At 36.5% G+C, this 27531-nt stretch overlaps 1 protein-coding gene across 8 annotated transcripts in view; it reads left to right on the top strand.

Annotated features, from left to right (window-relative positions):
* The window catches only part of LOC132551327 (calcium/calmodulin-dependent protein kinase type II delta chain-like), a 118870-nt gene that overhangs the window by 78694 nt on the left and 12645 nt on the right, over nucleotides 1-27531 (top strand). The window contains exons 12-17 of one of the 8 annotated variants that reach the window (XM_060215453.1): nucleotides 6466-6508; nucleotides 18980-19453; nucleotides 20304-20363; nucleotides 22112-22198; nucleotides 22914-22934; nucleotides 25509-25571. In XM_060215453.1, coding sequence (XP_060071436.1) covers nucleotides 6466-6508; nucleotides 18980-19453; nucleotides 20304-20363; nucleotides 22112-22198; nucleotides 22914-22934; nucleotides 25509-25571 — 748 coding nt within the window. The remainder of the gene's footprint in view (nucleotides 1-6465; nucleotides 6509-18979; nucleotides 19454-20303; nucleotides 20364-22111; nucleotides 22199-22913; nucleotides 22935-25508; nucleotides 25572-27531) is intronic. The other 7 variants (XM_060215454.1, XM_060215455.1, XM_060215456.1 and 4 more) reach the window with 7 other exon arrangements.

Below are 27531 nucleotides of genomic sequence, written 5' to 3' on the forward strand. Positions count from 1 at the left end.
GTAACAACTGAATATAGTTGATGTCCTTGACCAGTAACAGGTAACACTGTTACAACTGTACATGTTTGATGTCCTTGACCTGCAACAGGTAACTGTAACACCTGTACATGTTTGATGTCCTTGACCAGTAACAGGTAACACTGTTACACCTGTACATGTTTGATGTCCTTGACCTGCAACAGGTAACTGTTTAACACCTGTTAATGTTTGATGTCCTTGACCTGCAACAGGTAACTGTTTAACACCTGTTAATGTTTGATGTCCTTGACCTGCAACAGGTAACACTGTTACACCTGTACATGTTTGATGTCCTTGACCAGTAACAGGTAACACTGTTACACCTGTACATGTTTGATGTCCTTGACCAGTAACAGGTAACACTGTTACACCTGTACATGTTTGATGTCCTTGACCTGTAACACCTGTACATGTTTGATGTCCTTGACCTGCAACAGGTAACTGTAACACCTGTTTGAATGTTACATGTTTGATGTCCTAACAGGTAACACTGTGACCAGTAACTTCTGTACATGTTTGATGTCCTTGACCAGTAACAGGTAACTGTGTGACACCTGTACATGTTTGATGTCCTTGACCTGTAACAGTGTAACACCTGTACATGTTTGATGTCCTTGACCAGTAACAGGTAACTGTGTAACACCTGTACATGTTTGATGTCCTTGACCAGTAACAGGTAACTGTGTAACACCTGTACATGTTTGATGTCCTTGACCTTCAACAGGTAACTGTGTAACACCTGTACATGTTTGATGTCCTTGACCTGTAACAGTGTAACACCTGTACATGTTTGATGTCCTATATGTTTGATGTCCTTGACCTGTAACAGGTAACTGTGTCACACTTGTACATGTTTGATGTCCTTGACCTGCAACAGGTAACTGTTTAACACCTGTTAATGTTTGATGTCCTTGACCTGCAACAGGTAACTGTTTAACACCTGTACATGTTTGATGTCCTTGACCTGCAACAGGTAACACTGTAACACCTGTACATGTTTGATGTCCTTGACCAGTAACAGGTAACTGTGTGACATGTGTACATGTTAAATGGCCTTGGTTAGTAACAGGTATTAATGTTACACTTGTATGTGTCCTTGTTCAGTAATTGAATAACAGATAACACATGTTTGTGATAATGCCCTTGTCCAGAACACTCATGTGTCATTACGTAATCATCTGGTGTAGGTGTATTTGTCAAGCTACTTTTTAAAGGACAAAGCGTAGATGCCAGGATTTCTATTTAAAGACGACTGTAAGACAGACTTAGCCGTTACAAGATCATATGTTAGACTATCAACTGTAAGATTGACAAGTGATTGATTCATTACTGTTGTTTTCTTCTTGTTGTTAGTAATTTTGTTATTGGATGCAGGATTAAATAAGAAAAGTGATAGGAGAGGTATTATCCTTCTTCATCATAATCTTATCAAATGACTATTTAAAAACAAAAGTTTTATTACCCAAAACTTGTATATAAACATTAGATTTTCTTGCTATCAGTCAATTTCAGTGATCAATCAATGTCTGATTATGAATATCATGTATTATACAGGTACAGAGAGAATTTTAGTGTGTTGTACCTGTGTGGTGTTTTAAGTGTATCTCCTACTGGGAAAGTGGTGCCAAGAATTTAGCTGGCTAGTCACATAATGACGTGGAGACAAGACTTAACTGTTACATATATGTACATAAGTTGATTCTCTCTGCTTGACTGCCTCTATGCAGTCAACATTAAGTGCCATCACACAACAGTATTCAAGTAACACAATTCTTTCTTGCTCACCTGTCATTGTCAAGGTGTAAGGAAATATGTCAGTGTTGTACAGAACCTGTATGTGGATGGTGTTCCACATCTGCCATAATCATCTCATGTTTTCTTAGGCTGGATTAATGTATAATTATACATTCAGTTGACTTGCGAGGGATTTTTTTCCTCAATTCATCATGTGGAATTTTAATTACAGAACTCTTTAAAAAGATCTTAAGTATAAAGCATATGCTTGGAATATGTGAAGTTTCAAATAACTAAGACCTTCAAGTGTCCATTACAATAGCATCTTGGTATGCCATGAGTGATGATACGGATATACATTTTACAGCTCAGGATTTGGCACAGCTGTCCACTTCCAATGTCAGAATGTATAATGTTAATTCACATGATGAAAATGTGATAGTCTTATACAAGGAGGATGACATTGAGATCGCTATGGAGGATGTGAAAGGAGACTCTGAAGTCTACTGTGGCAAAAGGTTTCTTGACAGTCAACTTTCATTGAACAATCCTCACACCAATAAGAATGATACAGTGATCATGGAAAATTTGATGATGAAAGATATTGTGTACTGTGGTAAACGTTTTCTGGAGAGTGATTGCACTGCAGCGTCTACATCCAATGTAGAGGATATCGAGGCAGTACACACTGGACAAAAGATGGGATCAGTTGAAGAGGAATTCCCTAGATGGGAAAGTGAGGAATTAAGTGAAAGTTCAGCAGACGTGGATTTTAAAAACATCTATGTGCAGACCATTCATGGAGATGAAGATACTGAGATTTATAGGATACAGAAATATCTAGATAGTCCATACTCTGATTCTAAAAGTCTGACTTCAAGTGATTTGGAGGAAGATAGAAAGAATGAAAATGATGATTATCTGGAAATGTTTCATGAAAGAACAGAGATATACTGTGGTAAAAAGTTTCTTGAAGGTAGTTGGTCCTATTTAAGAGGTAGTACTCCAATGGAGAAAGAAATTGATAGGAACAGATTTGACTCCTCAGAAAGTGACCCTGACATTGTCACCACCGTGGTGCAATCTCACCCTGTACAGACAGATGTTTACTGTGGGAAACAGTTTCTAGATGGTGACTGTAATCCTATATGTATGAAAGTGTCTGTCGGTGAAGAGCCTATAGAAGAGATAGACCTTTATGTAGAGAGTGAAGGAGTAAACCTAGAAGCAGACATAGATACTGAAAAGGGGATTGAAAGAAAAGAAGATATTATAAACCCACTAAATGGACAAGGAAGTGGTTGTAATCTTTATTTTGGAAATGGTTGCGATAATGATGATGTACTCCCCAGAGTGATAGATGTAGGGTTAGTCAGTGTAAACTTTCAGAGAGAATTAGAACTTTACTGTGACCAAGCAAGTTCTAAAACATGTAGTTCTGATAATACTGCAGAGACACATGAAGTAAGGATGGATATAGACTTTTTGGAAAGTAATAATGATGTGGGATTGCTAGATGGCCATGAGGATGTAGAATTAGTGGAGACTGTTGAGGATGTAGTATTACTGGAGGGTAATGAGAATAATACTGGGAGTCTCCATGAACAACAAAATGATATTGAAGCTAAGGGAAGCAAACAAGCAGCAGAATTAGGCAAGACATTTAGCAAAGCAGAATACTATAATGAAGAAGCTGTAAGAAGATATGAAGAATTAGTAATAGAAGGAAGAGTGAATACACATCACCACAACACTTATGAACCTGACTTGTCAACAGAGGATACACAACATAGTGAGGTTCTTAGTAACATGTCTTCAGATCATCTCAACGAAGAGGAAAGCGAAGAGCAGCATATTGAAAACGTAAAAGAAGACAAACAGAAAAAGATAACTGCATCCTCAATTTCTTTGGAGGAACCTCCTCAGGTAGTAGGTCTTCCTGCTATCCAATATGAATTTATAAATGTCCATGCTTTTCTTGGGGGTTCTTCTCCTTTTATGAAACTGAAGGCTCCTGATTAGTACCCAGGTAGTAAAACACTAAGATTTGTTTCTAATTTTTAGGCTTAACGTACTGCAGTTTTGGTTTCAGCTTATAGTCACAGCCTTTGGAACCAGCTGTTAAAACTTATCCTAGCTCTCTGATTGATGAAAATATTCCAACGATTTACCTGCTACCCCAAGTGGCAGTTGTATTTATAAACAATGCTGCCATCCTCTCTGATTGATGAAAATTTTTCAACGATTTACCTGTGACCCCAAAGTGGCAGTTGTATTTATAAACAATGCTGCCATCTTTAAAAACAGTGTCATACATGCAAACTGTTGTTATGAGACAATCAAGTATCATACTAAAAACTTACAAATTTAACAGGCTGGGTTTTCATGAAAATATTCAGATTGAGATTTGTATCAATCAGGAACTAGCATTGTACTGGTTTGCAGAGGGTTCTCCGAGGCATGACAATATATATACAGTAACTATTTTATTTATTTTCCTTGCTCATAAATTTTGCATACTAGATAATCCCAAAAATCAATTATGGCAGCCTTGAAAAATCTTTGAAGAAGAGAAAAATTCTTAAGCTACGTAATGTGGGCACTCCGCACATTTGACCTTTAATTTTTCTAGAAAATTTTGGCACTTTTACATGCGGGTTTTCACGGTAGCAAAATAAATTATTTATAATCTGTTGTAATGTTTTGTTCATGGTTCAATATTCATTACCAGTGCCAGTGGCAATCTCTTGATTTGGAACTATATTGTTTCAGTGAATTGTACATTTTACACAAATTCCATTGATTTGATGGAAAATGTATTTTCATTTTATCTGTTGATCGTCATTTCCAAAGAGGTTTTTTTGCATGTGATCTATTATATTATCTCACAATTATATACCTTGATTATAATTTTCTGAGAGTAATGTCCCTTTATCCTGTAAGTGGTCATAAGTTTTGTCTGGTGCAGTACCAATTTCAGAATGCGCCAGTGCCAGGACACAAGTTTACCTGGTGCAGTACAAGGAAATGTGTTTATCTGGTGCAGTATAAGGATGTGAGTTTGTGTGCTGCAGTACTAGGACACAAGCTTGTCTGCTGCAGTACAAGGACACAAGCTTGTCTGCTGCAGTACCAGGACACAAGCTTGTCTGCTGCAGTACTAGGACACAAGCTTGACTGCTACAGTACCAGGAAACAAGCTTGTCTGCTGCAGTACCAGGACGCAAGTTTGTCTGCTGCAGTACCAGGACACAAGCTTGTCTGCTTCAGTACCAGGGCATGAAATTTGTGTGCTGCAGTACCAGGACACAAACTTGTCTGCTTCAGTACCAGGGCATGAAGTTTTGTGTGCTGCAGTACCAGGACACAAGTTTGTCTGCTGCAGTACCAGGGCATGAAATTTTGTGTACTGCAGTATCAGGACACAAACTTGTCTGCTGCAGTACCAGGGCATGAAATTTTGTGTACTGCAGTACCAGGACACAAACTTGTCTGCTTCAGTACCAGGGCATGAAATTGGTCTGCTGCAGTTCTAAGACACAAGTTTGACACAAATTTTCTACCAGTTTTTTAAGAGCTTCAGTTCCACTAGGATATGTAGTTTTGTTTTTCTGCTGCATTACCAAGACTTAAATTTGTCTGCTGCAGTACCAAGACATAAATTTGTCTGCTGCAGTACCAAGACATAAATTTGTCTGCTGCAGTACCAAGACATAAATTTGTCTGCTGCAGTACCAAGCGTGTTTTTCTGCTGTTCATGTTTTCATTTCTTATGAACACATGATTACAAGTACCATAGAATACAGATATGCTCTTGCTTTTTATTCGAAATTTTTGACTCATTTTGAATGCAAGAGGTTGATTTTCATTTTCTCCACTGGGTTTTTCTCACACCACCTAAATGGATTGCTTAGAAGTTTTCCCAGTGTTTTGTAAACATTCTCTTACACTTCTTGTTACTAGGACTTTGAACTTAATACTTTCAGTATGGGTTCCCCTTGGTGAAATCATGTGGCATATATCAAAAGCAGGTCACTCTGACCTATGTTTTGACCTTTGTACCTACATTAAAGAAAATCCTTGTTTGGGCTCTATCTCCTATACTACTGGTCACTGAAACGTTGTGCTTGCCCTACATTTTGGCCTTTGACCTACATCAAAATAAAAGAGGTATATAATTTCACATTGGCGAGGAACTATGATTCAGTGAGTTGTTTTGTTCCAAAATATTATTTCTTTACTGATATTGGTCACAAAATGAAACAATCTTTTCCTGTCATTATTGTAAAGATATTTTGAAAGGAAATTCTCAATTTTTGTCCTTAAGTTTGTCTACTAAGATAAAACTGGTATAGATACTAAAAACATGATAAAAGATTTCAAAGTTTACCAGAGTTATTATACTGTCACTAAAAAGAAAAATATAAACAGCTAAATCAAGGATGGAGCATCAACACCAAGGATTCCTTGATCGGTAGTTTTATTAGGTTGACATGTTTCGGCTAGCTAGACTAGCTGTCATCAGAACAAAGCAGTCATAAGAAAAATATAAGTTAATGTTATGTAACTAGAAGATAGTGCTGAAACAATGGCCCAGTAAATGAAATATAAATCTCCCTTTTCATGGAAATAACATGTACACTCCAGTTTACATTTTGACACATTTAAGGATTTCATTGGTATTGTATTCATGAAATTTGTTTTGTTTTTCAGGGTGCAATCCTTACTACAATGTTGGCTACAAGGAATTTCTCCAGTAAGTAAAGTTGTGATAGATTTTGTTAGTAATTGAGCAGGTATGACAGGTATTAAGACTATTTAGAACATGTCTTACAATCATCATGATGTAATGTGTGATGTGTGAATGGTGTGTGTTTAATTTGTAATGATCAGTTTGACTGAGAAGGTTATTTTGGTAAAGACTATGATGTAAAAGGGTTTAACACTGAAGAACCTGCAACCAAATTTCATCACCATTATAATGCTTCTGGTTTGGGTACAATGTTTCAGTGTATAACTGTGTGTTATCAGTGCCTCTAGTGACCAGTGCCCATTCAGCACTTTCCAATGCTGAAGATTCAATAGCAGTGTAAGAAATCCAGCAATGAGAATTATTTGTTATCCTGACTATTGCTAAGGAATTTAGATAAAATGACTTTAATTAAAAATTTTCGTTATCCAAAATGATTGGTATTTAACAACTCAAACATATCATAAGTGAGGATCATGGATAACATCTCAAACATATCATAAGTGAGGATCATGTTTTGAATATTATAGTGATCACATTGTTAAGAATTACCAGAAAGACTACTAAATCATATGTCAAACATGGCTTGTGTTCACATTTAATGTCTATTAATTAGTCATGCAGACCTAGACAATAAATATCAGATATGATGAATGATGAAGCTGTAAGCCTGCTAGCTAGGGCATGGTTAACTTAAAGTCTGCACCAGAGGGTGATAGCTTCATAAAAATATTAGTGGATGACCAGTTTACTTTGTCGGTTGTTTAACATGCATACTATTATAATAATTCATGTATGTATTTATGAAGGTATATGTTAATTATTGAATATTATAGGTTTTTGTTAATTGGCTCTATTATTTCCCTGTACCTGAACAGAATAGAAAATTTGATTTCATGCTCTGTTAAGCTGTGATAGTAACAAACACTCTGTAAAAACATGCAGGACACGTTGTCGACTAGTAGTATAATCATTCAACTGTGTTCATGTTAAATTCAGTTACTATTGATACACTATACCTCTCCAAATGGGCAGATAGATTTTGCCTAGGAGAAGAATAATTGTGAAAATCATTGGTGTAAGCTGTGGCCCATTGTAGAATTCACATAAGTGATTAATTATCATAGCTTTACATTTTTTCATTATTCTAAGACAGCTGCAGTGGGCATTATATAAGAAGATGGAGGAAGGAGATTTACCTCATCAAACTCTGTATATACAATAGTTCTCTAATATTTCAGATTTTTCTTACATAGTGTATAATATTTGCATATACTGTTTACAAAGGTTACAGCTTGAAAGTCTAACTAGCCAGCAGCTACAGGCAAATAGTTGTCTCAGCAAAGTCTGTTTAACTAAATGTATATGTATCTGGTTATCACTACAAAGTCTGGTTAGTTATTGTATGTGTATCTGGTTATCACCACAAAGTCTGGTTAGTTATTGTATGTGTATCTGGTTATCACCACAAAGTCTGGTTAGTTATTGTATGTGTATCTGGTTATCACTACAAAGTCTGGTTAGTTATTGTATGTGTATCTGGTTATCACTACAAAGTCTGGTTAGTTATTGTATGTGTATCTGGTTATCACTACAAAGTCTGGTTAGTTATTGTATGTGTATCTGGTTATCACTACAAAGTCTGGTTAGTTATTGTATGTGTATCTGGTTATCACTACAAAGTCTGGTTAGTTATTGTATGTATATCTGGTTATCACTACAAAGTCTGGTTAGTTATTGTATGTATATCTGGTTATCACTACAAAGTCTGGTTAGTTATTGTATGTGTATCTGGTTATCACTACAAAGTCTGGTTAGTTATTGTATGTGTATCTGGTTATCACTACAAAGTCTGGTTAGTTATTGTATGTGTATCTGGTTATCACTACAAAGTCTGGTTAGTTATTGTATGTGTATCTGGTTATCACTTCAAAGTCTGGTTAGTTATTTTGTGTATGTCTGGTTAGCATTACAGAGTTTGACATTTAGTTTTGCCTGTACTGTGTATGGTTACAGTAAATAAGTTCACTGTCTGTGTATGGTTGTTAATTTAAACACTTCCTGTATGGTGTAACAGTTAATTTAAGCATGTATGTTGTTACAGTTGATTGAGCCGTTACTTGTATGTGGTTATCTGTGTGTGGTTACAGTTGTCAGTTCCTGTGTGTGGTTGTATCTGTGTGTGGTTACAGCAGTTCCTGTGTGTGGTTACAGTTGATTAAGTCAGTTCCTGTGTGTGGTTACCATCTGTGTGTGGTTACAGTTGATTTAGTCAGTTCCTGTGTGTGGTTACAGTTGATTAAGCCACCATCTGTGTGTGGTTACAGTTGATTTAGTCAGTTCCTGTGTGTGGTTACAGTTAGTAGAGCCACCATCTGTGTGTGGTTACAGTTGATTTAGTCAGTTCCTGTGTGTGGTTACAGTTGATTTAGTGTTCCTGTGTGTGGTTACAGTTAGTAGAGCCACCATCTGTGTGTGGTTACAGTTGATTTAGTCAGTTCCTGTGTGTGGTTACAGTTAGTAGAGCCACCATCTGTGTGTGGTTACAGTTGATTTAGTCAGTTCCTGTGTGTGGTTACAGTTGATTTAGTCAGTTCCTGTGTGTGGTTACAGTTAGTAGAGCCACCATCTGTGTGTGGTTACAGTTGATTTAGTCAGTTCCTGTGTGTGGTTACAGTTGATTTAAGTCAGTTCCTGTGTGTGGTTACAGTTAGTAGAGCCACCATCCTGTGTGTGGTTACAGTTGATTTAGTCAGTTCCTGTGTGTGGTTACAGTTGTGTGTGTGTGGTTACAGTTGATTTAGTCAGTTCCTGTGTGTGGTTACAGTTAGTAGAGCCACCATCTGTGTGTGGTTACAGTTGATTTAGTCAGTTCCTGTGTGTGGTTACAGTTAGTAGAGCCACCATCTGTGTGTGGTTACAGTTGATTTAGTCAGTTCCTGTGTGTGGTTACAGTTGATTAAGTCAGTTCCTGTGTGTGGTTACAGTTAGTAGAGCCACCATCTGTGTGTGGTTACAGTTGATTTAGTCAGTTCCTGTGTGTGGTTACAGTTGATTTAGTCAGTTCCTGTGTGTGGTTACAGTTGATTTAGTCAGTTCCTGTGTGTGGTTACAGTTGATTTAGTCAGTTCCTGTGTGTGGTTACAGTTGATTTAGTCAGTTCCTGTGTGTGGTTACAGTTGATTAAGTCAGTTCCTGTGTGTGGTTACAGTTGATTTAGTCAGTTCCTGTGTGTGGTTACAGTTGATTTAGTCAGTTCCTGTGTGTGGTTACAGTTAGTAGAGCCACCATCTGTGTGTGGTTACAGTTGATTTAGTCAGTTCCTGTGTGTGGTTACAGTTAGTAGAGCCACCATCTGTGTGTGGTTACAGTTGATTTAGTCAGTTCCTGTGTGTGGTTACAGTTGATTTAGTCAGTTCCTGTGTGTGGTTACAGTTGATTTAGTCAGTTCCTGTGTGTGGTTACAGTTGATTTAGTCAGTTCCTGTGTGTGGTTACAGTTGATTTAGTCAGTTCCTGTGTGTGGTTACAGTTGATTAAGTCAGTTCCTGTGTGTGGTTACAGTTGATTAAGTCAGTTCCTGTGTGTGGTTACAGTTAGTAGAGCCACCATCTGTGTGTGGTTACAGTTGATTAAGTCAGTTCCTGTGTGTGGTTACAGTTGATTTAGTCAGTTCCTGTGTGTGGTTACAGTTGATTTAGTCAGTTCCTGTGTGTGGTTACAGTTGATTTAGTCAGTTCCTGTGTGTGGTTACAGTTGATTTAGTCAGTTCCTGTGTGTGGTTACAGTTGATTAAGTCAGTTCCTGTGTGTGGTTACAGTTGATTTAGTCAGTTCCTGTGTGTGGTTACAGTTGATTTAGTCAGTTCCTGTGTGTGGTTACAGTTAGTAGAGCCACCATCTGTGTGTGGTTACAGTTGATTTAGTCAGAGCCACCATCTGTGTGTGGTTACAGTTGATTTAGTCAGTTCCTGTGTGTGGTTACAGTTGATTTAGTCAGTTCCTGTGTGTGGTTACAGTTGATTTAGTCAGTTCCTGTGTGTGGTTACAGTTGATTTAGTCAGTTCCTGTGTGTGGTTACAGTTGATTAAGTCAGTTCCTGTGTTTGGTTACAGTTGATTAAGTCACTGTTTGTGTCTGGTTACTGTTAATTAAGCCTTTATTCTCCTGTATAAGAATTACAGTGAGATTTTAGGGAACACTGGGAGTATTTGCCAATTATATCCTATCACTGAATGAGCACGTGTTATTCCTTAAATGTAATGCTCACCGCCCTTCCCACATCACAAGTTCCACTGTCTCTTTTCATGCCTAAATTAGATAAAGTCTTCTCTATTTTTCTAATAAAGGTAAATTTGGTTGTCAATGCTTCATGGATTTGCACCAGTAGTAGAATAAAGACCCCTGTGTGCTGCAAATATCACTTATTTAACATCATAAAGTACTGGAAATTTGTTTACAAATATTGCAGGAATGTAAACTGCATGGACTCATCAAAATACACATCATCAAATGTGAATATCATTATCATACACATACCATCATATAATAATAAGATACTGTAGAATATTGCTAGTATTGGGACAGTAGATCCTGTCCAGACAGTGTTGCTGATGATTCACAACTCCATTGTCCATGTCATTGCTTCATGTGTGTACAATGTCTCTGAGACCTGAGCATGCTGAATGTTCCCAGTCTCATCTCTGTTTTTTGTTTGCTTTGTATGACTATAGTAAACAAAGGTAAGTGTTTCTATATTGTTAGCCCTTTCCTACAGTAGACCTAGTATTCAGTAAAACTTTTAATCTTGCTCTATAATATCTGATTGAATGGTTTAAAAAATATGCTTATGTACATCTTTTTTTTTAAATTTCACTTTTTTTCACTTCATGCTTAACTTGATATTCACGTTATTTTGAATGAGTAATCAATTTAGATTAATCTATCAAGTGCACAACATCTAATGTACCAGGTAATTAATCACAATTTAATACTATAGTGTATGTAGTGCATCAAATCAATTGTACGAGTCACTGCTGCAATCAGCTGAAGTACAAGTGCACTTGCCTTTCTGCACAATTTAGAAATAATATCATAGTGTTCAACTTGTATGAAAACAGGAAGGTACCTATGATATTAAGCATTTATTCCTTATAAGCACCTGTGATATAACAGTGGGTCTGTTTGAACTACCTCTGTATACCATGATAACCAAGTCTTACCAATCAGATTTTGTTTGATTACTAGTACAGTACCCAGCATCCCCCTGGAACCATGTTAGTGTTGTGCCTACCAAGGGTCCCCATTAAACAAGACTAGTACAGTACCCAGGGTCCCCATTAAACAAGACCAGTACAATACCCAGGGTCCCCATTAAACAAGACTAGTACAGTACCCAGGGTCCCCATTAAACAAGACTAGTACAGTACCCAGGGTCCCCATTAAACAAGCTAGTACAGTACCCAGGGTCCCCATTAAACAAGACTAGTACAGTACCCAGGGTCCCCATTAAACAAGACTAGTGCAGTACCCAGGGTCCCCCTTGAACCATGTTAGTGTTGTGCTTACCAAGGGTGCCCATTAAACAAGACTAGCACAGTACCCAGGGTCCCCATTAAAGCAGACAGGTGCAGTATCCAGGGTCCCCATTAAACTAAACTGGTGCAGGAGCCAGGTTTTCCATTTAAGCAGACAGGTGCAGTATCCAGGGTCCCCATTAAACTAAACTGGTGCAGGAGCCAGGGTCCCCATTAACACTGTAATATCTCAAGTTTGGGTGAGAGTTATCCTGGAATTAGTGTGCCCTTCCCAATATCTATTATTAGATGGAAATTGATTTATGGACTGTACTCATTTTTATGAAACTTGAAACAACTGTTTAACCAATTAGTTTGTATCTTTAGCACACTGTCATGAGATGGTGTTATATTCAAATGGCACACGCTGGTGATCTGTCCATCCATCCATCCATTCATTAACAATATTTGTGATCTCTGTTTCTTGAGATGTAGGGTATGGATCTCTCTCAGATTTCCATGTAGGTTTCCTTTGGTCTAATGAATTCATTTTGAGATTTAAAAGAAAGTTTCCATTTCCCAAATGATTCGGAGATGCCCCCTATGATAATGATATCTTTTGGTAAGCATAACTAAGGAAGTGGTTGACATTTTAGTCCAAGTCTTACTTGGAAATGATTATGGGCATCCCAGGGTATCAAAATCTTACAACTTGTCAAACCAGCTTTCATTTCAACACTGACCGCCTGAAATGAAACTCACCTGAAAATGATATTATTGCACGTACATGTGCCCCAAAAAGATTGCACTCACTTGAGGACTTCAAAGTTGCTTGAAGATGACCAGTACTTTTCAGCTATCCAAAAGTATATATAAAAAATATGATAAAACTGAAAACAAAGGAAACTCCCTGCTGTCTATCACATATATCTTGCAACATGTGCATGATCACTAAACTCTGGACACGATCAGTTTTACTATGTCACTGAAGCACTTGAAAAATGCTGTATAACATAGGACTATTATTGTTTTCCTCAATTTTGATCGTGTAAATGCTTGACAAGTAAAACATGTGGTGACTTATAATAGATTGTTTAAAATTTGACTAGTGCACTCTTTTCATGAAGGAAATAACTGGAAATAGTAAAGCTTATTATGAAGGAATTTATACCAGTACTCTTAAAAAACAAGGTAGGGTTTGTCGTAGTTATTTATTTGTTGTGTGTTTTTTCCTCCAAAAGGCACAGCTCAAGGTGTGTAAATTGCACTGTAAATAAATGTTTATTTCTGGTATATGGCTAATATTGTATCTGTTTGACATAGATACACATTAAATGTCCATTTTGAGCTTATTCAGTCACTCAGAAGAAAAAAATGGAAGCAAGTAAACGTACCTATTATTTATGTTGACATTGAAATAATAATAATCGGTTTGACAGGTCACGGTCCTTTTATACCCTCGGATGTCCGTATGCGTTTCCATCTACACATATCTCAACACATAATTTTTTTTAACTTGCATTATGAGCTTTAAGTTATTATCACATTTTCTCCTGAAAAATGGCACTTATTATTAAACAGTTTTCACTGTACTATATGGTAGGTTGTATATGTGAACTTCATACACCAGGTAGGTTTTGTGTGTGACCTATACGCTGATCAGGTACGTTTCATGTATAACTTATATACCACTCAGGTAGGTTTCATTTGTGACCTAAACACCAATCAGGTAGGTTTCATGTGTGACATAAGCACCAGTCGGGTAGGTTTCATGTGTGACCTAAACACCTATCGGGTAGGTTTCATGTGTGACCTATATATTCGTATGTGTTGGCTTTCATGTACTTCCTATACATTCAGAAGAATTTCTTGGATTTGGCTATATTAACAATCATGTGATGACTATTATCCACATTACGAGATACAATTGCATGTTCTCCAAGGAAGGAAATAAATAAGTTGTCATAATATTCTAGTGACAAACCAGCACACAATAATTTTTTATTATTCTAATGACAAACCAGCACACAATAAATTTTTATTATTCTAGTGACAAACCAGCACATAATAAATTTTTAATATTCTAGTGACAAACCAGCACACAATAAATTTTTAATATTCTAGTGACAAACCAGCACACAATAAATTTTTAATATTCCAGTGACAAACCAGCACACAATAAATTTTTGATATTCCAGTGACAAACCAGCACACAATAATTTTTTATTATTCTAGTGACAAACCAGCACACAATAAATTTTTGATATTCCAGTGACAAACCAGCACACAATAAATTTTTGATATTCCAGTGACAAACCAGCACACAATAATTTTTTATTATTCTAGTGACAAACCAGCACACAATAAATTTTTGATATTCCAGTGACAAACCAGCACACAATAAATTTTTGATATTCCAGTGACAAACCAGCACACAATAATTTTTTATTATTCTAGTGACAAACCAGCACACAATCATTTTTTGATATTCCAGTGACAAACCAGCACACAATAATTTTTTATTATTCTAGTGACAAACCAGCACACAATATTAATCCTTGCTTATTCTATATTTTCATGCCTAGTTTTTATACCACAGTATCCCTTAGTTACTTTTTGCTATTGAATCTGACTTTTGTTCTATTATATTTACTAAGTGACATGTTATTCATACTACAGGAAATAGTTGCTATGTAAAATCAAAGAAAAGCAAAGTTGCCAACCCTGTGATCATATTAGCTAAAAAATTCACATGTGTTAAATCTAGAAGAAAAAAAAACAACTTTTTTATGTGAAATTGTTTATTGGTGCATAAAGCATGTGGAAACCAAAAAAAAATATACTCATATGGAAGTTTATAGTTTTATCCAAGACAGAAAAGAAAAAAGAAAAAAATCCTATGGGATGACGTGTACATTGAGATTATTGTTGGCAGAATTTAAAAACAATAACAGAATTTTGTCAACAGGATCTTGGAGAAAGCACCAAAAGCCTTCATGTTTTTATTTAGGATTGATAAGTCAGCATTTAGCCTTTAGGATTGGTCATTTACAGAATTTAGAGTTTGATCGTTTACAAAATTTAAAGCTAGCTTGTCCTTAACCTTGTGACATTGACATAATGGTCCTGTCTTGTTTTTATATGTTTGTTTATTATATTATAATTTCTGGTAGCTGTATATGTATTGTAATGGTTTCTAGTATGTTAAGATGACCTAAATTGATTTCTTACAAGGTGGTGGTTGGGGTGGAGGAGGTAAAACCATTTTATTTTGTCAGTGTGCTTATACATATTCACTGCTTCCACTTATGTTTAGTTAAAAGTTTGGTATTTTTTTTTGTGATAAATTTTGAAAATAAGTGTGATATGACTTGGTACCCATTGTCCTATTGAAGTTATTGCACCTCAAACTTCAACATTTTTCTAGAGAGCACATCATCTGTAAGGATTTTTGTTGGAGTGATGTGTGGACCTATTGTTTATTTATATGTATATATTTTGTTGCCACAAGATGTTTGCACTGTAATATAAGTAGAACTGGATGTTATCATTAGAATACCTGAATGTGTATCGTTGTATAGTATATCTCGCTTAAATTAAAGTAACTTTGCTGACCAACCATCAATCTACCTGACCACATTCATCTTTTTGTGGTCATTACAGTGACATAGTGACAAAGATTTGATGCCATTCCAAATTACACTTCAATCTAATGATTCTGTTCTGCTGATTTATTTTTGAAAAGTCCTATATTTAACAAAACATTTGTATGACGAGATATACTTTACACATGAAAACAAGTGTTTAATATGTTTTGAAATTGTAAAATATTATCCTGGGTCTTAAAATATCAGTAATGAAAAGTTTTCTGTTAGCTGTTGACAAGACTGTTGTCAAGGGAATGCGTAAGTGAAGTATTCATTTTTATTTCATCTCCTTATGTAGACTGCAGGCATTGCAGTGGAATCCTTTGCTTAAAGCAGGTGGTTCAGTGATTTGATTTCTTTTAATCAGGGTGATACAGTTGTCTCCCTTGGCCCTAGTGGAGTGATACAGTTGTCTCCCTTGGCCCTAGTAAAGTGATGCAGTTTTCTGTCTCTGCCCTCTGGTTTGTAATGGGGTATGAATACGATAATCCTCGAACAAAGTAGCCCCTTATGCTTCTAAAGGCAGTAATGTGGTGGTTTATGGAGCTCCTAGAGGGGTGATGTAATTATCTATTGTGTCCCTAGATTGGGGATGTAGCATATGGTCTATAGGGTTCAGTGATATTATTAGTTCAAGTTCAAGGAGGGATATATGTTGGTTAATAGGGTTTTAGATGGGTGATGTAGTGGTCTATAGGTTTTTAGATGGGTGATGTAGTGGTCTATAGGTTTTTAGATGGGTGATGTAGTGGTCTATAGGTTTTTAGATGGGTGATGTAGTGGTCTATAGGGTTTTAGATGGGTGATGTAGTGGTCTATAGGGTTTTAGATGGGTGATGTAGTGGTCTATAGGTTTTTAGATGGGTGATGTAGTGGTCTATAGGGTTTTAGATGGGTGATGTAGTGGTCTATAGGTTTTTAGATGGGTGATGTAGTGGTCTATAGGGTTTTAGATGGGTGATGTAGTGGTCTATAGGGTTTTAGATGGGTGATGTAGTGGTCTATAGGTTTTTAGATGGGTGATGTAGTGGTCTATAGGGTTTTAGATGGGTGATGTAGTGGTCTATAGGGTTTTAGATTGGTGATGTAGTGGTCTATAGGTTTTTAGATTGGTGATGTAGTGGTCTATAGGGTTTTAGATGGGTGATGTAGTGGTCTATTGGGTTTTAGATGGGTGATGTAGTGGTCTATAGGGTTTTAGATGGGTGATGTAGTGGTCTATAGGGTTTTAGATGGGTGATGTAGTGGTCTATAGGGTTTTAGATGGGTGATGTAGTGGTCTATAGGGTTTTAGATTGGTGATGTAGTGGTCTATAGGGTTTTAGATTGGTGATGTAGTGGTCTATAGGGTTTTAGATGGGTGATGTAGTGGTCTATAGGGTTTTAGATGGGTGATGTAGTGGTCTATAGGGTTTTAGATGGGTGATGTAGTGGTCTATAGGGTTTTAGATGGGTGATGTAGTGGTCTATAGGGTTTTAGATGGGTGATGTAGTGGTCTATAGGGTTTTAGATTGGTGATGTAGTGGTCTATAGGGTTTTAGATTGGTGATGTAGTGGTCTATAGGGTTTTAGATTGGTGATGTAGTGGTCTATAGGGTTTTAGATTGGTGATGTAGTGGTCTATAGGGTTTTAGATGGGTGATGTAGTGGTCTATAGGGTTTTAGATGGGTGATGTATTGGCCTGTAGAATTTCTAGATGGGTAATGGTCTTTGGGGTTAGCTGTTGACAAAACTGTTGTAAATGGAATGCATCCGTGAAGTAATCAATTTTATTTCTTCTCTTATGTAGACTGCAGGCATTGCAGTGGAATCCTTTGCTTAAAGCAGGTGGTTCAGTGATTTGATTTCTTCTAATCAGGGTGATACAGTTGTCTCCCTTGGCCCAAGTGGAGTGATACAGTTGTCTCCCTTGGTCCATGTGGAGTGATACAGTTGTCTCCCTTGGCCCTTGTGGAGTGATACAGTTGTCTCCCTTTCTTTTGTATATATAGGTTTGTAATGGGATGTTTATAGGAGACTTAGAGAAAAGTAGCCCAGTGTGATTTTTCCCTGCATAGAAATCCAGCTTTTTAATATTTCTGAAAAGAACCTCAGGTTGGTGGTGGTTATAGCTGTTTTCCTACACCCAAAGTTATGATTGGAGGGTTTGCTTTGTAAGGTATAAGTCAATTATAGAGTATAAATATCATCTGTGATTCATTGCTTTCTGTATCAAGGTGACAGACAGAAATATTTACAAGCTTCCTCAAAAATGCTATCAACAAATGTAGAAAGTAATTGAGTATAGATATATATTTAGGTGTCTGAATGTTATAAAAGTGTACAATTATTTACGGAGTGTGATACTTTACCATAATCACTGGACATTGGTAGCAGATGTGTTACTTATTAGTGTATGACTCATAGGTCACCCTCTGACGGCAGCCGTCAATATAAATGGTGGCTCTACTCCCAGCAACAGTGTCACTAATGCCGCTACCACCAATGCCGCCACAAAGCTTGCCGCGCTCGCAGGTATGAAGGACTGGGTATCCCTGCCTGTGCCTGCTGCCCACCTGTAGGACCGATCACATGTGCATTGTGTTTTTCTTACAGCGCCACAGTCACATTTAAAGGACAGTTGTATCAGTCATTGGGATTATACTTGCCTTGTGGCTGAAGCATAAAGTATATGGAACTTCTTTGACTACCTTGCTTCACTAGTATGTAGAAGATGTGGCTCAATCCTAACATATTGTATCTACTATGATACTGTTGCTAGAGTCATTACCATACATATTTAATAAATTTAACAGATGATCAAATGTATGTGTTTTGTCCAAACCTGCTCACATGGCTGTCCTCCAGTCATTTATTAACAAAGTAATGAATCATCATGAAGTAATTGCAGAACTTCATTAATGTATTAATTCATTTGTTTTCAGATACTACATTGTATTCTTGATTTATCAGACCAACATCTTATTGGTTACTTGTTTTTACACTGAACTTGTGTTAACTGTCTGTGACAGCGAACAAATTTGTCAAGTCATTCATTCATCAACACTTCAGTACTAAACATGGAAATCTGCATGAACCTGGTACTTGATTGTTTTAGAGAATGATGTTAGAAGCAGACAGAAGGTAGTCATCTAAAGTAAAATGTCAACATTAAGATTAGCACATATCCTCTGTGTTTAATCTAATAAGCAAGCTTATTTGTGGACAAATGTGTATGATTAGCATTAAAAGCATGCAAGACTAAGTGTGTTGATCACAGTTGCTTAGTTTTCGCTGCAGTCTGTACAACTTGCTCTATATCTCCTGGACTTCAGGTCAAGCATTGCCAGTCACAGCCAAAGTCAACGGTGCAGCAGCTAATGGCAACATGGCAGCAAAACTTGCATCCTCTCTTGTAGTAGATTCTGGAAAACAGGCAGTTCCAATTAGAGATCCACACATGGAACAAGCAACAGCACTGAAAGATGCTGCATTTGATAAAAAGGACAGGCCCAAGAGTCCATTTGGATTGACTGGTGAATCCAAAGGTACTGCCAAGTTTCCATTCACAACACCTGAAGTGACTAAAGAGTCCGCAACAATGGCATCAATACTGTTTGGTCAGCCTAAGAAAGAGCCATCCAACTTCCTTGCTGCTTTGGTCTCTGGCCAAGCCAAACAGGAAGTCTCCAAAAGTATTGCAGTGTTAACAGGACCAGAAAAAAGTCCAAAACCTGTCCCTCCTGCTTCTGTAGCTGGGCAAAGTCAACTTGAGGACTCCATGATAACCAGCGGTGTGATGGGTGGTGGTAAGGAGGGAATGGTTTCAGAATGACCAGTGGTCCCAGCTTTTCCCCTCTCTGCCTGTTGTCCCGTTGCTGGTTCCGATGAATACTTGGTTATGGTCACATGTGGCCATATATGTTGCCTTTCCATGCTAGACCTACTAACTGGCACATTAGTTTGATCTGTTTGTTAAACTCCAAAAATAAAATACTATATATTTGTCATTTCAGTCTTTATCTTTTGTCACCTTTGTGACCTTCATTCTTTAACCTTTTCGACACTCTGTCTATTGTTTCCCACCTTGAGTCTTCATTATTTAAGACCTTCATTCTTCCTCATTTGTAACCTTCAGTGTCATCCTTTGTGACCTTCAATCTTTATCCTTTGTGGCCCCAATATTCATCCTTGGTGACCTTCATTCCACATTATTTGTTACCTCAAGTCTTTATCCTTTGTGATTATGACCTTCATTCTTATTGTTTGTGACCTTCAACCCAGTCAGAGTGGCCTTATAACCTTCAAACTTTTGTGACTTTCAATAATCAGTGTAGCTTTAATCAAGTTATTTTAAAAACCCTATGGATGTGGCTTTTCAGAATTACAGTCTTCCACTTAAACAACCCACTAATACTCAAATATGTTTGTGTATGTGGATAGCAAAATTTGGAGCTGACATTTCTTGCTGGTCTCATGCATGCAAGATACTTAAATCAGATTGGAATTTGTGTTCATTTTTACTGATATGTTTAACTTAAATGTTTGGGTTGTTACAGTAAGTATAGTAAGGTTTGCTGATTGGTAATTGTGCTTGCTGATGATCCTGTCCCATACTCTGTATTGGCCATGTTAATGTATGTGTTTTTACTGACCCAGGTCAAGTGGTACCAGTAGTCAGTAGTCCTAATGACTCGGCAGTGACTGACATGGCCTTGGGTAAGGTCTAGTGTTCAATCCCAGCAGTCACCATCCTCCCCTTGTTGGGCCTGATTCACCACAACTATTCTATTAGGACTATTCTGTTGAGACTAATTCAGGACTAGACCTTTCACTATCTTATGTAGTAACAACAAGATAAGTGGAGTCACAATTAATTGTGTGTTGTGAGTTTGCATTGCAGTGGACTGTTTTTGCTGTGATGAAGTGACCTGGTTGGTCGAAAGTAATTTTCTTCAATCTCTGGACTTTTGAAAGTCCTAATTTCTTTACTGGATCGCAGGACTTCATTTTCTTGCAAAGCTGCTTCTGAAATCATGTACAGGAAATTGAAATAATAATTTGAATTTAATTGTTGACTGAATGAAACAAAATTAATCCAACTCCCAAACTTTGTGTGAAGTTTGCTATATTCTGTAATGTGATGGCTGATTTTTGAACCAGAGTTTTGAGTGAGATATTGCTTATGAATAAATATTAACTGCTGTCATTGAAATGATTTGTGATTATATGGTGTGCTGTGCTGTACAATATAATTGTTTTACCTGACTGGGCTATCACACATCAGCACATTGGGCATTCTCATTATATCTATAGTTTAATGTCTGTCTTAGAAATTCAGCACTATACAAGATTCATTTCCTTAAGTTTTCAGCATGAAAAAATTCCTTTCAAAGAAATTGAATATTTGAATAAGACCTTTTATCATCAATTCTGATGACGTGTTTTTTGTTTGTTGAAAGCTTTATAGAAATGTGTGATTTATGTGGGGGAAAATATGTATACTGAACATTCTTTGGGAAGTGTTTTTTTTTAAGTTTTTGAGGGTTTTTTGTACAGACTCCATACAAAATTTACTCTTCATATTAAAAAAATGAGGAAACAATGACCTCACCTTTCACATACTTTCTGGAAGAAGTATTACCCATGTGTGCGTATGATTAGCTGAGTCAGGACATCACCATACCTGTGTGGTTCACCTGTGTGACTTCTGTAGCTAACACAGACTCACACATCATCCTATCGAAGAGTGTGTGTTTGTAAACTCAAATGATCATTGCCATGCACTTAGGCAACAGTTGTCCTAACTTACAATAACTTGTCATCCTTATATGTAACAATCTACAAATGTCATAACAAATGTTAATATGTTTAAATCATTTAACAGAATGATGCTGGAAACTTATAATTATTTTTGTATTTCTACTACTTTAATTTTATGTCTTTTACTATTGTTTTGTAGTTAGAGATTTGTTGATATTTTTTGCATATTTTCAATCTTGTTATCTCTTCTTTTGCTTAAATTGCTAGTTAAAATGCTTTGGGTGATGTTCCCTGACAGAGGGACTACTGTTTGGTTTCAATCTTCAGAACAATAGAAGTGGCCTCTCATCAATAATCATACTATTAAAATTGAACAGATAAGGATTAAAATTGATACATACATGTTCATAATTTTTCAGATTTTCAGAAATGTTTTTTCACTGCAATATTTTCATGTCTGATTATACAGACTTAATGGAACATTAGTTCCCATCCACAATTGATTAAAAGAAGAACTAGATGAGTTTAAATGACTTATTGTTGCTTAACAAAGCTTTATTAAACAGTCGTGTATTTTACACTACATGGTTTTGTGTATCAGATATAATAGTATCAGATATAATAGTTTTCAGTAGAAATTTTTATTTACAGCTTCACCTTCAGTTGCGATCATTGAATAATAGCTGAGATGTTCTTTCTCACAGGCCGTAGTTTGATGGCAAAGAAGAATGATGGAATCAAAGAATCCACTGACAGTTCAGCTACTATTGATGAATCTGATGACACCAAAGGTATGTACTGTGGGAAATACCTGGTCAAATATAGTAATAAGTAAGAGAGTATCACCGAGGCAAACATGAAAGGTTTGCCACCATGTGGAAATAAATCAATAATAAATGTTGATTCAAGCCAGTGAAATGATTGTCACAGCTTATAAATGTTAGACTCATATATGGACAAACTTGTAGAAGAAAACATTGGGTGAAGTAGGGGGGAATACATATTTCTGAGTTGGGCAGAAGAAAACAGCTCTTCAGTAAAGATGAGGATAGATAGAAAGATATGTGTCCTGAACTAGGTGGGTGACTGGGATGGTTGTGTAAATTGATTGTCATTTGCTAGATGGTCGTTTGATATGAGTGATCAACCTGGCATTATTGGAGAGACGCCAGATCATAAATAAACATTTGGCGAAAAAACTTTTGACAAATGTGAAAGTTCAAAGGAAGGCAGTTTGACAAGTAAAATTTTCAGTGAAGTGTCATTGATGGGCTTTTCCATGCACATAGTCGGTTCAAGATTGTATTGTAGTTAGTGGTATAGGTTATCTTGGAGGTTCATGAAAAGGGAATTTCAAGTCCAGAAAAAAGGTGAGAAGGAATACTGATATTAGATATATTGGTACACTTGATAATGTAATTACTAGGGAGAATTGAAACAGACAAACAAGGCAGATGTTTTGGTCATTTTATACCTATTTATTGTTTTTGCCTGCAATCTTCCAAGTAGGAAAAAGCGATATGGACAGTGAGTATGGCTGCTTGATTATGGCGCCTTGCCTGTTTACTGTAATATTTAATATTTAGATACTGTGTAGTGTATCTCTCACTCACCATCACTCTGGTCAGTACTGGGCACTACCCAGCATTGTCCAGCAAACTATTCTAAAACTGACCAATGGAGAAGAAAGGAGTCCGACTGTAAATGTTGAATCAAGTGTAATATCGGCTCACTTGATTTGTTTTGTTTTGTTAGCACCATTGTTGGTACATATACACCACATATATAACAACTGTTGTATGTGGCTTGTGCATGCTCCAGTATAACATTTGATGGAGAAAGTAATCCAAAAGACCTACCAAACTCTTCTCAAGTTTTCTTTTGTTGATTTATTAACTCTGTTTACAATGTGCAGCAAATGTTGTCTAATTCTGTGATTCTACTCTCTCCACTGTAAACATCTTCCTAGAACATTCTGTTATTGATATTCCCCGATCCCCTAGTTGTCTGATGATGCCCATAGGTTCTGATTTGTGATCCCTCTTTTGATTCTTTGACCCTTCGTTTGAAATCACTGATCTTTTTCATCACATAGATGGTCTGTTTACAATTCTATACAATTACAGTATTCGATTGTACTTTGGTTTCCCTAAGACTGCCCTCCAGCCCAGAATGTATCACAACTGTCACTGGCTGACATGGTTTCTTTACCGTTTCTCATTCAAGGGTATAAAATAAGATGTTGCCTTCAGATAAAAATAAAGATTGAAAAATGATTACACAAAACTCTGCGCTTCACAATTTCTGTTATTTAAAAAAGATTTGATAATTTAAGGAATTTTTTGTTGATATCAATGAAGTATAACACGTTGGTGTTAAGGCTCACCAAACCTATAGAAACACTAGATGCATGACTGTTGTTAAGCCAGCACTGTCATGAAATGCCTGCAGCCTGTGTATGACATTAGTATGTACAAAATCTGTTTGCATTACCATCACTTAAGTATTTCAGTTAAACTACATATGGAGTTTGTGGCATTATAGAGTTCTCAGAAATAAATTCACAATATATATATAATCCTGTGTATAAAAGTATTGTGTACACTCTTGTTATTGTTATAGATGTTCTCACCACAACCATCAAAATCACAGCAGTGTACAATATTAAAGCAATTCATTCTGTTGCCTGCATTGAAATGCTAGTATATAACTGTTCTAAGTTTCTTAACCTTTTTGTCACGATAAGCAAATTTACGACATGTGTAGTTGTGTTGAAAATTGTTTTCAATAGTCAACCAGCAATCTGAAAAAAATTAGGAGAAAGTAATATAATCTCTTTGTACCATAATTTTCATCAGAATTAATCAAATAAAATCTTATAGTAAGTATTACTTGTAAACTTGTTAAAGACAATTACTGTGATTTGATTTATAATATTATGGAACAAGTCTACCTTCACAGCTTAAATTGGATCTTATTAGTAGACTCTTTTTTCATGTTTTAAATCTTGAAGATTAGATTTATTTTATAAAGCAAATTGATGTGTTTAGATTTGTGTTGTGTTTGTTCATGTCCTGTTGTAGTGATGTCCTTTTAGTTTTGTCACATTAAGGAAAGGTGTGGTACCAGTATATGATGGCCAGAACCAGCATATAATGGCCAAGTTTTATTTTTAAAAATTCATAATTGTTGATGCCTTGTATCCGCAACAAAAATGATAAAAGTTTCCAAACGGTGCTGAAGTTAAAGGTCAAGGTCAAATTTGGCGTTTTTGAACTGGTATACATTTAGTTATGATATTTCGTTGTAGTCATATTATAAGTCATCTGACCACATGCCAAGGAGAACAGTTTTTTATTAATGATATAGAAGATATGTCTTGTGAATCTTGAGAGCAATAAGGTTGACACAAGGTTAGGGAGTATGTAAAAGTATATAACTTTTCAGATAATACCAATCCTTTATAAATATTTCAAGAAATGTTGGTTGTTTGTTTGGATATAAGTCACACCTGGCAATATAAATGATATCTGTGTTGTGGTATTGTTATGTGTTGCTGTAGAGTGCTACTTGTGTTGGAGCATGGTACCAATAGAGGTAGGATTTCTGTGACTGGTCTGTTGGGTTTTCTCTTCACTTCTTTTTATCTGTATTTGTGTGTAGATATATTTTCAGAAATTATTTCCAATCAATTTCACAGACAATCAAAATTAGTATTTGAAATTATAAAGCAAATTATTATGAAAAGTGTTGAATTTCTGTACAAATATTTACAAAAGTATAAAGTTATGCAGTTTACTATGAAAAATTAAAGTTTAATGCATTTGTAAAGGGGAACATATTTCAATTTGATAGAATTATAAATACACATACTAGTAATTAATGATATTTAAGTGCTATTAAGTATGATAGCTTAAGTTAGATACGTTTTACTGGTCTAGATAACACTCCAACAGATAATATCCATCGCAAGGCTGAGAGAAGACCTGTAATCGGAAAGCATGTGTTAAAGTTCTCTTTCCTTTGAGCTCTCCAGCTTTTTAGTTGGCTGACCAGTGTTTGTAAGATGATATGATTTTATTTGTGACATCATCACTACAGGGGGCATCACTCTGACAGAATTGCAGATTAATGAGTCTTCTACTGAACCTCACAAAACGCCGTGTAAGTAACAGCGTTTTGTTTGATGCACTTCCCCTCCATATTTTCAATTCAAATGAAGGACTTTTTGTTTGAATGCCCAAATCCACAACCAAAACATATCCTTGACCAACATAGAATACAAGCTGTACTTACTCCCAGAAGTGGCATGTCCCCCTTATCCTGTATCCATATCAACATTAGAAGAAAATCCAATTTCACCTTTAATAAGATTTCATATAGAAATTTTCTGCAGGTTTTTAATTGTTGTGTATATTGTTTTGATTTTGTCTAGTTCTCTTGTCCTTGTAGATCATCCCTCTGGTGATGTGTTTTTGTATTTACGTTTGCCATTAGACCCTCCTCTAGATGATAAGACTATTTGCCAGTAATCTGTCCCTAGGGTAATATGGCTGTTGTAAGTAGGCTGTCCCCTGGGTGATATGATATTGTGTTAGTAGATTGTCCCCTGGGTGATATGACATTTTGTCTGTAGACAGCCCCCTGGGTGATATGATATTGTGTTAGTAGACTGTACCCTGGGTGATATGACATTTTATCTGTAGACTGTACCCTGGGTGATATGACATTTTATTTGTAGACTGTCCCCTGGGTGATATGACAGTTTGTCTGTAGACTGTACCCTGGGTGATATGACATTATATCTGTAGATTGTCCCCTGGGTGATATGACAGTTTGTCTGTAGACTGTACCCTAGGTGATATGATATTGTGTTAGTAGACTGTCCTGTCGGTGATGTGCCTGGTATCTGTTTATCACTTATGTGTAGGTTTAATAGTGATAGGCTCACGAAAGACTATTACTTGGATTTTTAGCTCACCTGGCCCAAAGGGCAGCGTCAGTCATTTGTCAGTTTTTCCCATAAATCGCTACTAGTCATAAACATCTGACCGGATTCTACCCAGATTTGGTCTAAAGAGCATGCTTGGGGGAAGGGGAAGGAATTTATGTGTTAACCTTGGGTCTAGGCCCCCTTAGGCCTGAGGGGCTGGGCCCAATCTGGAAAGTTTATCAATTTCTTTAAGATTTGTCTTGTTCTTTAATAATGGCAGGATATTGCCTAAATCTGGTCTGAAGCATGCTTCGGTGAAGGGAAGTCAGTTTTACCTAAACAGTAGATTTTGGCCTCCTGAGGCCAGATTGGAGGGGCCCAATGGGGGAAAATAAAGCAAATTCTTTAATATGCTTCTTCTGTAGGAATATCTGGATGTTGTCCCAATTTAGCAAAATAAACCAGTTGAACAATTCAGGCCTTATGGGGGGAGGGGTTTGAGGTGGTTCATCTTTTTTGTATGCACATGTATGTTTTTGTAGATTCAAGCATGATTTGATATTTGAAAAACCTCATTGCTTGTAGATTTATGGAAATATTTAAAGGATATAAACCCTCATGTGTTATCAGCTACTGCTAAGAAAGAAAAAGGCAAAATAAATTAACTTGTTAACATTTCCATATATAATGGTATGTTCACTACATGCATATTTTACCAATTGAAGATAATTTGATCAAACAAAAGACCGATATTTCCTTGCTGTATTCAAAATTTGAGTCAAAATTGATGTTGTACCAGCGCTGCGTTTTGTTACTCCTGTGGTCTCTACCATGGCTATGTTGTCTGATGTGCTGTGTTGTGGATACTCCTTTTATAACCTGGCCCAAATTTGCTCCTGAACAAGTTTGATAAGGTCTCTACTGTAACATGATGGACTATTCATAGGTCTGCACTGTCAAGGTTTGTTACGTAAAAAGAAAAAATTACTAGTTCATCCAGGATTCACTTCTTGCAACTGACTCAGAACATTTCGAACAAGAAGTTGACCTTACTCTTGACTCATTACCCCTAATATGGTCTTTATTACTTCCATGTGCAAGCTTTCTTATTCTTCTCTTAAGTGCTGTACATCATCTTTTGCACTCTTGCCTAGTGCTCTGCTTGATACCATTATTACCTAGGTTACTAGT

This window comes from Ylistrum balloti, unplaced genomic scaffold (assembly GCF_031769215.1).
Source record: "Ylistrum balloti isolate Yb309-2 unplaced genomic scaffold, AGI_CSIRO_Ybal_v1 Utg370196, whole genome shotgun sequence".
Lineage (NCBI taxonomy): Eukaryota > Metazoa > Mollusca > Bivalvia > Pectinida > Pectinidae > Ylistrum > Ylistrum balloti.